Source organism: Microcaecilia unicolor, chromosome 4 (assembly GCF_901765095.1).
Source record: "Microcaecilia unicolor chromosome 4, aMicUni1.1, whole genome shotgun sequence".
In the NCBI taxonomy this organism is placed as follows: domain Eukaryota; kingdom Metazoa; phylum Chordata; class Amphibia; order Gymnophiona; family Siphonopidae; genus Microcaecilia; species Microcaecilia unicolor.
Window position 1 is genome coordinate 27,391,148 of NC_044034.1, and position 15,100 is coordinate 27,406,247.

A 15,100-nucleotide genomic window follows, 5' to 3' on the forward strand; every position below is an offset into this window, starting at 1 on the left:
TGGGTAGTGGATGGGGTGGGGGGTTGATTGATCCTACACCTACCCCTTTAAGTAACTGCCCAGGGACATCAGGTCCTGAATTGGTGGCGCACTGATCCCTGGGAGAAAGATAATACCAGTTCAAATATGCCATTATCTTTCCATGAATAATGCAGCTTGCAAGGTCAAATGCGAGCTGTGTTTATCCATTGTACATAATAATGAGCTGCTTTGCACACGTTTGCATACTTAACTTGTACTAAAATATCGTGCATGAAAGGTAAATATCATCCAATACACATATAAATAACTTCCCTCAAAATTCAAGCAGGCAAAATCATTACCCAACCACATTTGGCCAGCTAAAAAAAGCAGGCCAAGTCAGGATATTCCCAGGGCGAGCTTAAAAAATGTAGCTGGGAAGAGAGGTATTCAGCAATACCTACCTAATTTGTGTGGATCAATCCATCTGCACAAATACCTGTCTAAATCTACTCGCACATTAGCCGCTGAATATCTGGATAAGTGTCGTTGGATATCCATGTACGGATAATTGGGTGAATTTATCTGGATCTCTTTCCCACTCAGTGGATTTTTGAATATTGAACTCCTTTCTGTTTATTCCTGTCTATGAGAGCTGTGATTTTCTTGCTTTTCTAATGCTTGAGAAAGTGGTTTTTTCTCTTGTAATGTGTTGCTTTTTATGTTCATGATGAGGGGGTTGGGGTGGGGACATGATCTGCCATGGTGTTTGCAACTTTGCAAATAGGGGAACTCTTTATGTTTCCTCTCTGAGACTTGCATGAAATGACCGCCTTGAGCCTCCTCCCCTATCTAAGCTCTTCAAGCCTCTCTGACAGGCATTTTGCTTTATCAACTATTTATTTATTTCTTGTAGGTATCCAAGCAGCACTTGCTGATGTCAGCGTCTGAGCGGAGACAATGGTCATTCTTCGACAGGTAGATTTCTAAACCTGCATTTTCTGACTAGTTATTGAAAATCAGCAAAGAGAGGGGCATGTTCGAAAGAACATCCAAATCAGAATTGGGACATCTCACTCATAATGTCCCCCCCCCCCCCCAAAAAAAACCCCATCCATCTCGCAGTCATTTTTGAACAGGAAAAGCATTAGGGTTTCCTGTTTGAAAATACGGGAGAACATCAAAAATAAACAGCCATTGTCCAAATTATGCATGCTAAAAAAACAGAGACAACGACAGCTGTCTGGCAGCATTTGTACAAAAATGACCGCACATGCATCCCAGAAGACGACAGTGGGAAGTTGGAGAAGGCTTTGGAAAGACCAGGGACACAGGATGATCATCGAATCGCAAAAAACACTTTATTTCTGGTACTTGCAGAAAACATGCAAAGCCCGACACGGCACAGTGTTTCGGCACAAAGTGCCTGCCTCAGGGGTCGTGGATTAGTGATGTATCCAAAAACAGTTTCAGAATCTAACACTGGGGAAAATGCTTCTGTGGTTATGGAGCTGGTGTCGGGGGTGCGGCCCAACCATTAGGCCACCTGAGGCGGGGGCTTCAGGCGGCACTCTTCAGGAGCGGCATCTTGGGGAGCGGCTTCGCGGCGTTTTGCCTCATTGTGGTGACTTTCCAAACCCGGCAGTGGTAGCGATTCCCATACGCTGCCCTGCTGCTACTGGTACCCGCCTCTTCCCTTTACTGCGGCCACCTCTCTGAAGTAACTTCCTGCTTCGTCAGAGGCTCAGGCAGCTGCAGTAAAGGGAAAAGGCGGGTGCTGGCGGCGGCAGGACAGCGTATAGGAATCGCTGCTGCTGCCTGGTTTGGAACGTCACTGTGATGAGGTAAAACGCCTGGGGGCAGCAACTCGGCCCGGGAGGGACGGCATGTTAGCTCCGGTTCAGGTGGCATCGTGCCTTAGGCCGACCCTGGCTGGTCTTTAGAAAGACCTCGGTATACATGATGCTCCTGTAGCAAACTGCAGTGTGAGACGCAATACAGAACACTTACATCCCTGCAGAGCAGAGGGGCAGCCTAGTGGTCAGTTCAGTGGCCTTCAATCCAGGGCACCCAGGTTCATATTCCACTGCACATATGGATACAAGGATGGCGGGAGGGGCGGTTGGGGATATAAAACAGAGAGTGGTTGTACTAGAACAGTGAATTATATAATTTTCTTAAAGTTTATTGTTACTGTTAACTTGAAAAATATGTACTGTAACATGGCAATTGTGATACTGAGATGGCAAATCTTTCCAAGCTCTCAATAAAAACTTTAAAGTAAAAAAAAAAAAAATACGCTTAGGGAGTTGTGCGTGTAAATTCAAATTATTGCCAGTTAGTGCTCATTATTGCTTGTTAAGTGCCGTTAATAATGCTGATTGATTAAGCCAATTAAGTTGTGTGCACTTTTGTAGACAATGCTTGGCTTTCAGCGTGGAATGCTAGGCATGCTAAATAGAATCTTGGGGTTAACTTATAGAATCCTGTACATTGTGGGTTCCTTTTACCCAGCTGCGGTAAAAAGGGCCCTGCGAACAGGAAGTTGCTTCAGAGAGAAAGCTTGGGGCTAGCATGAGCAAAAGGCGTGAGTCGCTGCTTGCTGCCGTTGAAGAAGAGAAGGATTTAAAAGATAGCGGGGGGCTTGGAGGAATGCAGTTAAGAGACTCCCCCCCCCCCTTAGGGTTACCATATGTCCGGATTTACCCAGACATGTCCTCTTTTTGAGGACATGTCCGGGCGTCCGGATGGGTTTTGCCAGTCCGCCTGTTTGTCCAGATTTCTGGACAAACAGGTGGGCGGGTGGTGGGCCTATCCTAGCCTCCCCTTCCCTTACTTACTATCCACTGCCCTGGTGGTCTAGTGACCTCTTCGGGGCAGCAAAGAGCCCCCTCTTTCCTGCCCGGAGCGCTGCCCTTGCCCTGCATCCTGTTTCTGTGACGGTCTCGGGATTCAAAATGGCCGCCAAGAGTTGACGCGACCTCGTGAGACTTCAACTCTCAGTGGCCATTTTGAATCCCGAGATTGTCACAGCAACAGGATGCAGGGCAAGGACAGGAAAGAGGGGGCTCTTTCCTGCCCCGAAGAGGTCACTAGACCACCAGGGCAGTAGATAGTAAGTTAGGGGAGGGGAGGGGAATATGTGACAGGGGGCGGGATGAGGATGTGAAAGGGTGGGGAGTGGGCGGGGCAGGGGCGGGACATGTGCCCTCTTTTTGAGAGGACAAAATATGGTAACCCTACCCCCCCCCCCCTCTGATTGTCATGGAGAGGGAGAAAGGATAGATGACGGGAGTCTGTCTGGGAGGGCTTGGAGATCCCCACCAGCCACATTCCTGCTAGGTGGGCCTGAATTTAAAATGGGTGGGCCTATGCCCACCTGTGGCTACACCACTGATCTTAAGGTGGCCAAACAGTTAGAAAAGGCAATGATCAAAACCAGAAGGATGCTTGGGTGCATAAGGAGAGGGATGCCCAGCAGGAAACAAGAGGTGATAGTGTCTCTGGTATGGTCCTATTTAGAGTACTATGTACAATTCTGGAGATTCACATTTCTGCGGTGATCAAAGCGTGATTTTTAGGTAACATCAGATACACTCGATACAGCATTTGTTTGATAAAAAGGCTTTAAATGTTGTAATTCATGCCTTTTAGATATGCAACGGCTGGATTATTATAAAGTTCTTTTTAAGGGCAGAGGTCAGAAAGATCAAGCAACTGCAACTGACACAGAATGTCTCTGTAAAGCTACTTTTCAATGCTACAAAATATGAACATGTGACTCGATTGTTGAAATCTGAGCATTGGTTGCCAGTTGAATATCGTATGACTTATAAAATATTGATTTTGGCGTTTAAACTTTTTCATACAAGGACATCTGCATTTTTTCACCTTGTTTGCAGTCCTCATAGGGAACCCTTCCCATCCCCTTTATCATTCTCGTCGCCCTTCTCTGTACCTTTTCTAATTCCACTATATCTTTTTTGAGATGTGGTGACCAGAACTGAACACAATATTCGAGGCTGGAGGGAGGGGATATGATAGAGATGTTTAAATATCTCTGTGGCATCAATGTACTGGAGATGAACCTAAAGAAAAAGTCCATAGACCATTATTACATGGACTTGGGGAAAATCCACTATTTCTGGGATAAGCAGTATAAAATGTTTTGTACTCTTTTGGGATCTTGCTGGGTATTTGTGACCTGGATTGGCCACTGTTGGAAACAGGATGCTGGGCTTGATGGACCTTTGGTCTTTCCCAGTATGGCAATACTTAGGTTACTCCTAAGCCTATTCCCTCTTAACTTTGTCATATGCCCCCTCATTCCAGAGCCTTCCTTCATTTGAAAAAGGCTCTCTTCCTGTACATAAATGCCCTTGAGATATTTAAACGTCTCTATCATGTCTCCTCTCTCCCTCCTCTCTTCCAGCGTATACATGTTGAGGTTCATAAGCCTGTCCCTATAATTTTTGCATTCAAGATCGCTTACTAATTTCGTAGCCGCCCTCTGGACCGACTCCATCCTGTTTATATCTTTCCGTAGGTGCGGAATGGATCCTCAGGAGCTTAGTCAAGATCGGGAGGTGGGGCTGGTGGTTGGGAGGTGGGGATAGTGCTGGACAGACTTGTACGGTCTGTGGCAGAGCCGGTGATGGGCAGCGGGACTGGTGGTTGGGAGGCGGGGATAGTGCTGGACAGACTTGTACGGTCTGTGCCAGAGCCGGTGGTTGGGAGGCAGGGCTGGTGGTTGGGAGGTGAGGATAGTGCTGGGCAGACTTATACGGTCTGTGCCAGAGCCGGTGGTTGGGAGGCGGGGATAGTGCGGGGCAGACTTATACGGTCTGTGCCCTGAAGAGCACAGGTACAAATCAAAGTAGGGTATACACAAAAAGCAGCAAATATGAGTTATCTTGTTGGGCAGACTGGATGGACCGTGCAGGTCTTTTTCTGCCGTCATCTACTATGTTACTATGTTATGTTATGTCTCCAGAGCTGCACGCAGTACTCCAAATGAGACCTCACCAGAGACTTATACAACGGCACTATCGCCTCCTTTTTCCTGCTGGTCATGCCTCTCTTTATGCACCCAAGCATCCTTCTGGCTTTGGTGGTCACTTTTTGTACCTGTTTGAAAGCTTTAAGGTCGTCAGACACAAACACCCCCAAGACCCGCTCTTCCTTTGCACACTGAAGCACTTCACCCCCTATACTGTACTGTTCCCTCGGATTTTTGCGACCCAGGTGCATGACCCTGCACTTTTGGGGATTAAACCTTAGTTGCCAAATATCGGTCCATTCCTCTAGCTTCGCTAGGTTTAAATATATTTAAACACTGTGGCTGGAGACAGCATCCCACAGCATCCAGATAATTAATTTATTTGTGGGTTTTATTTTGGGGTAGAAAGTAATCTTGCATCTTGCTCCCTACAGTAGATAATGCCTTTTTATTTTTATTTCTCCTGTGTTGTTCTGCTTCCTTTGGTCACCCCCACCCTCTAGTTTAAATGTCTACAAACGTACCATCTGAATTTCTCCCCAAGGATCCTTTTTCCCGTCACAGAGAGATATAGCCCATCATTACAGTACAGCCTGTTATTTTTCCACGTATTAGCCCATGCTCCTATGTATCTAAAACCTTCTTCTTTACATCGACTCAAGCCACTTATTGAATTCCTCTGTTTTGCGTAGTCTTTCCTCTCCCCTCCCCCACATAGGAATTACTTCAGAAAAAGCCACAGTCCAAACCAAAGATTTCAGTCCCTCCCCAAGCTTCTGGAAAGCTTTCTCTGTGCTGCAGCTGCGTACCAAGGGGGGGGGGGAGGGGCGGTGGGGGCATTCCGTCCCGGGTGCACTCCGCTGGGGGGGGGGAGGGGCGGTGGGGGCATTCCATCCCGGGTGCACTCCGCTGGGGGGGGGGTGCCGTTGCATCTGTTGGCAATGCTCGTTCCCTGCTCCCTTTGCCCCGGAACGGGTTACTTCCTGTTCCGGGGCAGAGGGAGCAGGGAACGAGCGAAGCCGACAGGCGCGCGGCACCCCTCCCCCCCCCCCAGCAGGTAAAGATGCATCCATGGGGGGTGTCATTTAGCCAGGAGGAGGTGTCCGTTGTTTCACCGCTGGGGGGATGGTGTGCCACGCGTCTGTCGGCAACGCTTGTTCCCTGCTCCTTCTGCCCCGGAACAGGAAGTAACCCGTTCCGGGGCAGAGGGAGCAGGGAACGAGCGTTGCTCACAGACGTGCAGCACCCCCCCCCCCCCCCAGCAGGTAAAGATGCACCCGGGGGGGGGGGGTCCGTCGTTTCCACCCAGGGGGGTGCATCAGCGATCTGCCCCGGGTGTCAGCCACCCTAGGAACGCCACTGCTGTGCTGTAAACTTGCTATTGTTGGCCAGGTCATTTGTCCCCAGGTGAATTACAACATCAGAGTTTGAAGCCTCGCTCTCTTCTCGGATCACTTTCAGTATTTGGTCTGTACATCTTGTAGCTGGAGATCCTGGCAGACATTTCACTACGTTGGAACCCCTGAACTGTGTTCCTAAGTTAATGCCTCTGATAATGGAGTCTCCAAGCAGTAAGAATTTTCAGCTTTTCACCGTTCTGTCATTATTTGGGGGATGTTTCTTGGGTTGTGCTACTTTCATCGCCTCAGGCTCCACCACAGTACTTCTTTTTTCAGCATCATAATGGTACATTGGCTGGGAATTGAGTAATCCTGGATGCTTCTTTAATTGTAGCCAATTCCTTCTTGAGTTTGTTGATCTCATCTTTCAAAGCTGATATTTGGAGACCGATAGGACAAGCTTTAAGGTTCCAGATAGTTTGCCTTAGGATTAAAGCAGAACATGTATTGCACTGAATGAAGGTCATATTGATGTGATTCACAAGTGTGAAAAGATGACCTATGATGGGGAATAACAAGGAATAGGTCTGACCAATTAAGTGTAATGAAGATACGTCCCTTTATTGCTCTGTATAAAGGGAGTTAACCTATGGGTGGGTGGGACTAGGACACAGGTAACCTCAGTTCAGTGGCGTACCAAGGGGGGGGGCGGTAGGTGCGGTCCACCCTGGGTGCATGCTGCTGGGGGGGGTGCCGCGCGCCTGTCGGCTCCGCTCGTTCCTTGCTCCCTCTGCCCCGGAACAGGTTACTTCGGCACCCCCCCCCCCCCCCAGCAGGTAAAAATGCACCCGGGGGTCCTTTCGCCGGGGGGGGGGGGGTTGCACTGCACCCGGGGGGGGGGGCGCATCGGCGATCTGCCCCGGGTGTCAGCCACCCTAGGAACATCACTGCCTCAGTTTACAATCAAACCAAGTCTGTAAATGCCCAACTTAGCTCAGAGAACTCTCAAAGCAAAACCCAAGTTCTGTTTTTTTTTTCTTTTACCCCACAGCTGTATACAATTGCCCTTCCTCCAGAGGGACACAGTCTATGAGTCACTAGATACTATGTAACTGAATTGATTGAATTAAGTCTCTGGCAGTGTAGATTCAAAACACAATTCTAATGAATGCATCTTTGGGACAGATTCACCAGAGTCACCAGATTCTATGTAACCAGGTTAAAGTTATTGTATATTAAAGAGTGTAGACAAGCCAGGGGCAGGCTACTGGAATCAGTGGCGTTCCTAGGGCGGCTGACACCCGGGGCGGATCGCCGATGTGCAGCGCCCCCCCGGATGCAGCGCGACCCCCCCCCCCCCCCCCGGGTGCACGCCTGTCCTTCCTTCGTTCCATGCTCTCCTCTGCCCCGGAACAGGTTACTTCCTGTTCCGGGGCAGAGGGAGCATGGAACGAAGGAAGGACAGGCGCGCGCGGCACCCCCCCCAGCGGCGTGCACCCGGGGCGGACCGCCCCCACCGCCCCCCCCCCCCTAGGAACGCCACTGACTGGAATTGAGAGGCTTTATTGGAAGAAACAGGGATGATTATCCTCCTTGTATGTATATAAATACAAGTATTGTGACTTTCTACCTGCAGTCTGTGCGTGTATGTGCCACATTTGTTCAAGTCCTACAGCCAGCCGCGAGCCAGGCTGTCACACGCCCCTATATGCCAGTATTCTGGTCATTTTCACATATATTTATTTATTTATTTGCTGCATTTGTATCCCACATTTTCCCACCTATTTGCAGGCTCAATGTGGCTTACATTGTTCCGTCATGGCTATCGCCAATCCAGAGTTAAAGATACAAGTGGTGATACATAAAGAGCATGAATAACATAGTAACATTAATCAAACAAGTATGAAGAGATCACAGTTCGGGACCACAGAAAAAGTGGTATTGCATTAGGGTTTATATGATGGATCGTTGCGGTATGCTTTGATGAAGATGAAGGTCTTCAGTGATTTCCGAAAGTTGGTTAAGTCAGGAATTCTTTTCACACCAAATGGTAGTAAATTCCATAGCTGTGTGCTTATGTGTGAAAAGTTGGATGCATGTGTTAATTTGTATTTTAGTCCTTTGCAGCTGGGGAAATGGAGATTCAGGAATGTGCGTGCTGATCTTTTGGTGTTCCTGGGTGGTAAGTCTATGAGGTCTGACATGTAGACCGGGGCCTCTCCGTAAATGATTTTGTGATCAAGGGTACAAACTTTGAATGTAATACGTTCTTTAAGTGGAAGCCAGTGTAGTGTTTCTCTGGCACTTTCGTATTTTGTTTTACCAAATATGAGTCTGGCTGCAGTGTTTTGAGCTGTTTGAAGCCTCTTGAGGATTTGTTCTTTACATCCAGCGTAAAATGTGTTGCAGTAGTCTAGCCAGCTTATTTTCGAAAGAGAAAAACGCCTATAGTGCGACCTAAATCGGGAGATAGACGTTTGTCTCGCAAAGGCGCCCAAATCGGTATAATCGAAAGCCGATTTTGGGCGTTTCCAACTGCACTCCGTCGCAGAAACGAATAAAGTTGGCGGGGGCGTGTCGGAAGCGTGGTGGAGGCGGAACTGGGGCGTGGTTATCAGCCGAGGAGAGATGGGCGTCTTTAGCTGATAATCGAAAAAAAAGGCGTTTTGACTGCGATTTTGGGTCACTTTTTTTGGACCCTTTTTTTTCACGAACAAGTCCCAAAAAAGTGCTCCAACTGCCCAGATGACCACTGGAGGGAATCGGGGATGACCTCCCCAGACTCCCCCAGTGGTCACTAACCCCCTCCCACCAAAAAAACCCCACTTTAAAAACTTTTTTTCCAGCCTGTATGCCAGCCTCAAATGCCGTACCCACCTCCATGACAGCAGAATGTGTTCGATCCTGTCACAGCCTTTCCCTGGGTCAGATGTGGCTCTCGGGTGCAGTACAGGGTCACATCAGCATTGCATTGTGGTGGGTGTAGGGTATTGGGCTCCGTGATTTCATTAGCTTATGTTGGTAGTTGGTAGGCTCTTCTCCCATGGTGCTTTTCCCCCTGCCTACTGGGTCAGAGTGTGCCCTGTTGTGTTTCCTGTTATAGTCCATGTGGTAGTGGCCATTTTTGTAAGCCAGTTTTAGTTCCCTTTCCTGTGTTAGCCACGTTACAGAACTTAGTTCTTCCCTTGAATGTGGCTGAAAGAGGGCATTGTACAGCATTCTGCCAGCTCTGATCTACTGCTCATCTCAGTACCAGGGAGACTCGTTGCCAGTGGGGCACAACCTCTGATCTGCAGTTAACTGTGAGTAAAGGCGGTTATTCCAATAAAGGACGTTTTTGGAGAGATTAATCTTCAGGTGTCAACTGGTGTGCCAATGTTATATAGCAGCAACCAGTCCTAGAGGCCTGCGTGTATGCAGGTCCCTGGAGCACTTTTAGTGGGTCCCGCAGTGCACTTCAGCCAGGTGGACCCAGGCCCATTCCCCCCCCCCCCCCCCACCTGTAACACTTGTTCTGGTAAATGGGAGGCCTCCAAAACCCACTGTACCCACATGTAGGTGCCCCCTTCACCCCTAAGAGCTATGGTAGTGTTGTACATTTGTGAGTAGTAGGTTTTGGGGGAGGGGGGTTGGGAGCTCAGCACCCGTAGTAAGGGAGCTATGCATATGGGAGCTTTTTCTGAAGTCCACCGCACTGACCTAGGGTGCCCAGTTGGTGTCCTGGCATATCAGGGGGGGCCAGTGTACTACCAATCCTGGCCCCTCCCACGACCAAATGGCTCGGATTAGGACGTTTTTGAGCTGGGCGTTTTTAGTTTCCATTATCGCTAAAAAAAACAAACGCCCAGCTCAAAAACGTCCATTTTTTCGAAAATACGGTTCGGCCCGCCCCTTCACGGACCCGTTCTCGGAGATAAACGCCCATGGAGATAGGCGTTTCCGTTCGATTATGCCCCTCTAGGTGACTTAGCACCATTGATTGAACCAGACTTCGAAAAATTTCCCTTGGGAAAAAAGGTTTAACTCTTTTGAGTTTCCACATCGACTGGAACGTTTTCTTTGTCGTATTCTTCACATGGCTTTCAAGCGTGAGATTACGGTCAATTGCAACTCCAAGATTTTTCAGGCTGTCTGAGACAGGTAGAGTATAGTTTGGTGTGATTAAAGTGGAGGGTTTAATCGTGTTATGTTGTGATGAGAGGATAAGACATAGATATGAGCTGCCTAACTGTTACTGCTTTCGTTGATGAAGAAGGGCTACCTTCGAAAGCTAATCAAAAATGTATAGTTAGTCCAACAAAAAAGGTGTCATCTTATTTACTTTTCTATGTTTTATTTTATTTCTATTGCTTTCTTTATAGATTTCCCCAGTGGCGTTCCTAGGGGGGGGGGCAGTCCTCCCTGGGTGCACGCCGCTGGGGGGGTGCCGCGCACGCCTGTCCTCCGTTGTTCCATGCTTCTTCTCTGCCCCCGAACAGGTTACTTCCTGTTCGGGGGCAGAGAAGAAGCATGGAACAACAGAGGGCAGGCGCGCGCGGCACCCCCCCAGCGGCGTGCACCCGGCAGGGGGGAGGTTCATTCACGGGGGTGTCCTTTGGCGGGGGGGGGGTGTCCTTTGGCGGGGGGGGGGGGGTGTCCTTTGGCGGGGGGGGGTTCCGCGCTGCATCGGGGGGGTGCTGCATCGGGGGGGGGCTGCACCCGGGGGGCGGGGCGCATCGGCGATCCGCCCCAGGTGCCAGCCCCCCCAGGAACGCCACTGGATTTCCCCCCTAGTGTTCTGGTCATTCTGGTTTTAAACATTGTTTCCTTGTGATGTGTAATTTCATGTCTATGCTTGCGTCTTCTTCCCCCCCCCCCCCCTTTCAGTTCTCTAGTCTTTCTCGCCACAATAGATGTCTCTCCACGTTTCCTGCATTGAATTATATATAACCTCATATAAGGAGGAACATGCATAGGATCTCCATCTGCTGAATGTCTTTTCATGGGGTAGCCGTGCGATCCTGTGAAATATGTTTTCTTTTTCATAAATGCTTTAAATAATTGATATCTTGTTCCAGGGTGATCTATGCATTAAAGGGTATCCGGAACAGTAATGTAACATTGAGAAACGGATCATGGTATCCTGAGCCATCCCAAGGGCGCATTAGCATATAAATTGAAAGGTACTGCCAGTCAATAGTTGAAGAGTCCATTACCTCTTGTGCTTTGGGCATCTGACATTTTAGCAGTGTCTAATAGCACAAATGGTTTCTGTTAAATTTATAGGGCAATGAAACCCATACAGTAGTGTATAAGGGTGGCGTGTCAACCCAGGAAAATGTATGTGCTGTGCTTTGGAGCTTGGTGGTGTGATACAGAAATTATTTGCTTATTAGACATCGTGACAGTTCTCTGCCAGATTAAAGAATTTATGGGATCCATTTTCGGTGGCTGGACATGAGATTAATCCAGACTTCTACCTTAAAATTCTTTAAGTGGTGCTACGGATGAAGGAATGTTTTCTTCACAAAGAGCTGGAAATAGGGAAGCACTAGTCAAGCTTTTTTTTTTTTTTTCTTCTTATGCTAACACCAGTGGGTTAGTTCAGGATCAGTTTAATCCCGATTAATTGTATGTTGTTCACCATCCACCACCACTGCAGCTCCTTGTGACTCACTTAACCCTCCGTTGGCCAGAGTCACAAGGAGATGCAGTGGAGGGAAAAAATGAACATACCTTTAATTGTGCGATTATTACGAATTTTAATCAAAATGCAGCCCTAAATAAATTAAAGAATAAAAAGTAATGAAAAGATAGGAAATACAAATTGACAAATTACAGAATCTATAAACAGCCTTACAGTTTTCACAGCCTACTTTTTTTTTTTTAGTTACATTTGTACCCCGCACTTTCCCACTCATGGCAGGCTCAATGCGGCTTACATGGGGCAATGGAGGGTTAAGTGACTTGCCCAGAGTCACAAGGAGCTGTGCGTGAAGTGGGAATTGAACTCAGTTCCTCAGGACCAGAGTCCACCACCCTAACCACTAGGCCACTCCTCCACACTTCAGGAATGCAGCCCTGTTTAGGATGTGATGATGGTAACGGCACAAAAAAAATCTAAAAGAAGCAAATATATTTTTTAAAGAAATCCAGCACCACCTCTTTGTCTGCCACCCACTTCTTCCCCACAGCTCTCTGCACTCCACAGCAGAGGACAATTCCTTCACCTTAACTGATCACCCCTTCTGGGTCCCAAAACTCCCCCTTGGCTCCTTAGGTCTCAGCGGGGGACAGGCAACCAAAGACCCCGATCCTTCCTGCCCATTTACGTTTGTTTACCATGACCCGTCCCCCCCCCCCCCCCCCCCCCCCCGTGGGCGGGATTTCCCAACCTCATCTCTGAGTTTTTCTCCCACCACCAGGCAATAGTGACCCCCTGGGAATCGCCAGCCATGACCAGATTTCCCAGGGGGTTACAGTAACAGAGTAAATGTTGGCAGAAAAAGACCTGCATGGTGCGTCCAATCTGCCCAACAAGATGGCCAGAGTTGAATCTGGTACCCTGCACAGGTTCCCCTTCTTCACGCTCATCTAATATAATAATTCGCACCTCCAACGTTCTGAAGCTGACTCCGTTGCAGTGTGACAGTGAAGCCGTGTACTGTTTGTAGGGTTCGTAATCGCACTCCCGATCACTGCCCCGCCCTCGAGGGAACTCTTTATAGTTGCCAGGGAAAGAAACGCGACATCAGAAGGAGAAGGGACCAACCACAGGCAATCGCAGTTGCTGTCAGTGGCCCGCTCTCCGAGGGCAGGGAAGGCTGCACGGTAACATGATGTCAGAAGGAGAACGGTCCAATCACAGGCAATCGCACTCGCTCTCACTGCTCTGCCCTCGGAGGGAAGGGAAGGCTGCATAGTAATGCCATGACCAGAGAACAGAGGACCACGGTGACGGGAAGAACTCAAACCACCTGACAGGACTCTCACTTTCAAGAAAGTTGAACTCCGAGGTACGGACATCTAAGGAGGAGGCAACTGCAGAGAAGGGAAGGGGAGAAAAACGCTCCACGAAAAACACACTGAACTCCAAGGTACAGACATCAAAGTAGGAGGCAAGTGGGGAGAACAATGTTTAATCACTCTCTTTCTTTCTCTCTCTGACAGACACACACACACACACCTCCGCGCCCCCCCTCCCCCATTGGATCTGTCTCTCACCATCAGAGTACATTTCTCCTAACACTTCCCTTAAAAACATTAATGGCAGAAGGTCATTACCTTGCTAGCGCCCGTTTCATTTCAATGAGAAATGGGCTTTTTTTTTTTACTAGTTTTCTATGTTTCTGTGTCGGTGGGGGTTGGGTGCTGACCAAGGCCCATACAATAAAAAAAGAGGCTTTTACTTTGGGTGCTAAGCAAGAGCAAACAGTGTGAACGGAATTTGAGGAATTTATAACATGACTATAAACTTGGGGAAGTTCACCTATAACGTCCATTTTTGTCCAAATTGTGTTTGAAAAGACAACGCCCTGCATTCTCTAATTTCACAAGCTGCAATTCACTCTATAAAGTTTGCTGTGAACTGTCCATAAACAAATAGCCTGCTGACTATGTGTGCATCATTAGGATTAATTAACCTGCATATATAACAGTACAGACTTAAGTACATAAGTATTGCCACACTGGGACAGACCAAAGGTCCATCAAGCCCAGCATCCTGTTTCATACAGTGGCCAATCCATGTCACAAATACCTGGCAAGATCCTGAAAAAGCTCAGTACATTTTATGCTGCTTATCCCAGAAATAAGCAGTGGATTTTCCCCAAGTTAGTTTAATAATTGTCTGTGGACTTTTCCTTTAGGAAGCCATCCAGACCTTTTTTAAACCCCGTTAAGCTAACCGCCTTTACCACATTGGCAACGAATTCCAGAGTTTAATTACACATTGAGTGAAGAAAGATTTTCTCTGATTCGTATTAAGTTTCATATCATTATCATTATTTCCTATCGTATTAAGTTCGTATCAAGTTTGATCTATTCTTACTGTACACCGCCTTGAGTGAATTCCTTCAAAAAGGCGGTAAATAAATCCTAATAAATAAATAAAAATAAATAAACAAGTTTACTATTTTTTAGCTTCATTGCATGTCCCCTAGTCCTAGTATTTCTGGAAAGAGTAAACGATTCACGTCTACCCTTTCCACTCCACTCATTATTTTATAGACCTCTATCATATCTCCCCTCAGCCGCCTTTTCTCCAAGCTGAAGAGCCCTAGCCGCTTCAGCCTTTCCTCATAGGGAAGTCGTCCCATCCCCTTTATCATTTTTGTCGCCCTTCTCTGTACCTTTTGTAATTCCACTATATCTAGCTTGCAGATAATCAGGCTTTTCTGGAAGATAGTGATCTCAAGACTCATCTGGCTGACCTCCTGGAGCAATATTCTGCAGACAGCCAAGCTTGAACGGTTGACAGCTTGGAGATAGCTTTAGCTAGAGCAGTGTGCCTGGAAACAACTAGGTAGACCGGATGAGGAGTCCGATCCTCATCTGCCATAGTTTAGGTCCCGGGTGACTGACTCAACAAGCACTGCATGACTGCAGTCAGTGCTTGCTGAGTCCTTTCTTGATGTCCAGCTCTGCAATTGCTAATGACTCATATTTCCAGCCTCATACTTTCCTAAATAAAAGCTATGCTCCTCCCACTTCCGCTCAGAGACTGTTTCAAGAATGTACCATGTTTTCTATGAACAATTGCTGTCTTTTTCTGCAGCCAACTCCATTCTAATCTTTGCCCAGGTCAGGATTATCCATGGTT

General features: G+C 47.8%; 1 protein-coding gene across 1 annotated transcript in view; it reads left to right on the forward strand.

The window, feature by feature from the left end:
* Positions 1 to 15,100, forward strand: part of MYO7A (myosin VIIA) — a 324,978-nt gene that overhangs the window by 43,041 nt on the left and 266,837 nt on the right. The window contains exon 2 of the mRNA XM_030200068.1: positions 878 to 939. Coding sequence (XP_030055928.1) covers positions 922 to 939 — 18 coding nt within the window. The 5' untranslated portion in view covers positions 878 to 921. The remainder of the gene's footprint in view (positions 1 to 877; positions 940 to 15,100) is intronic.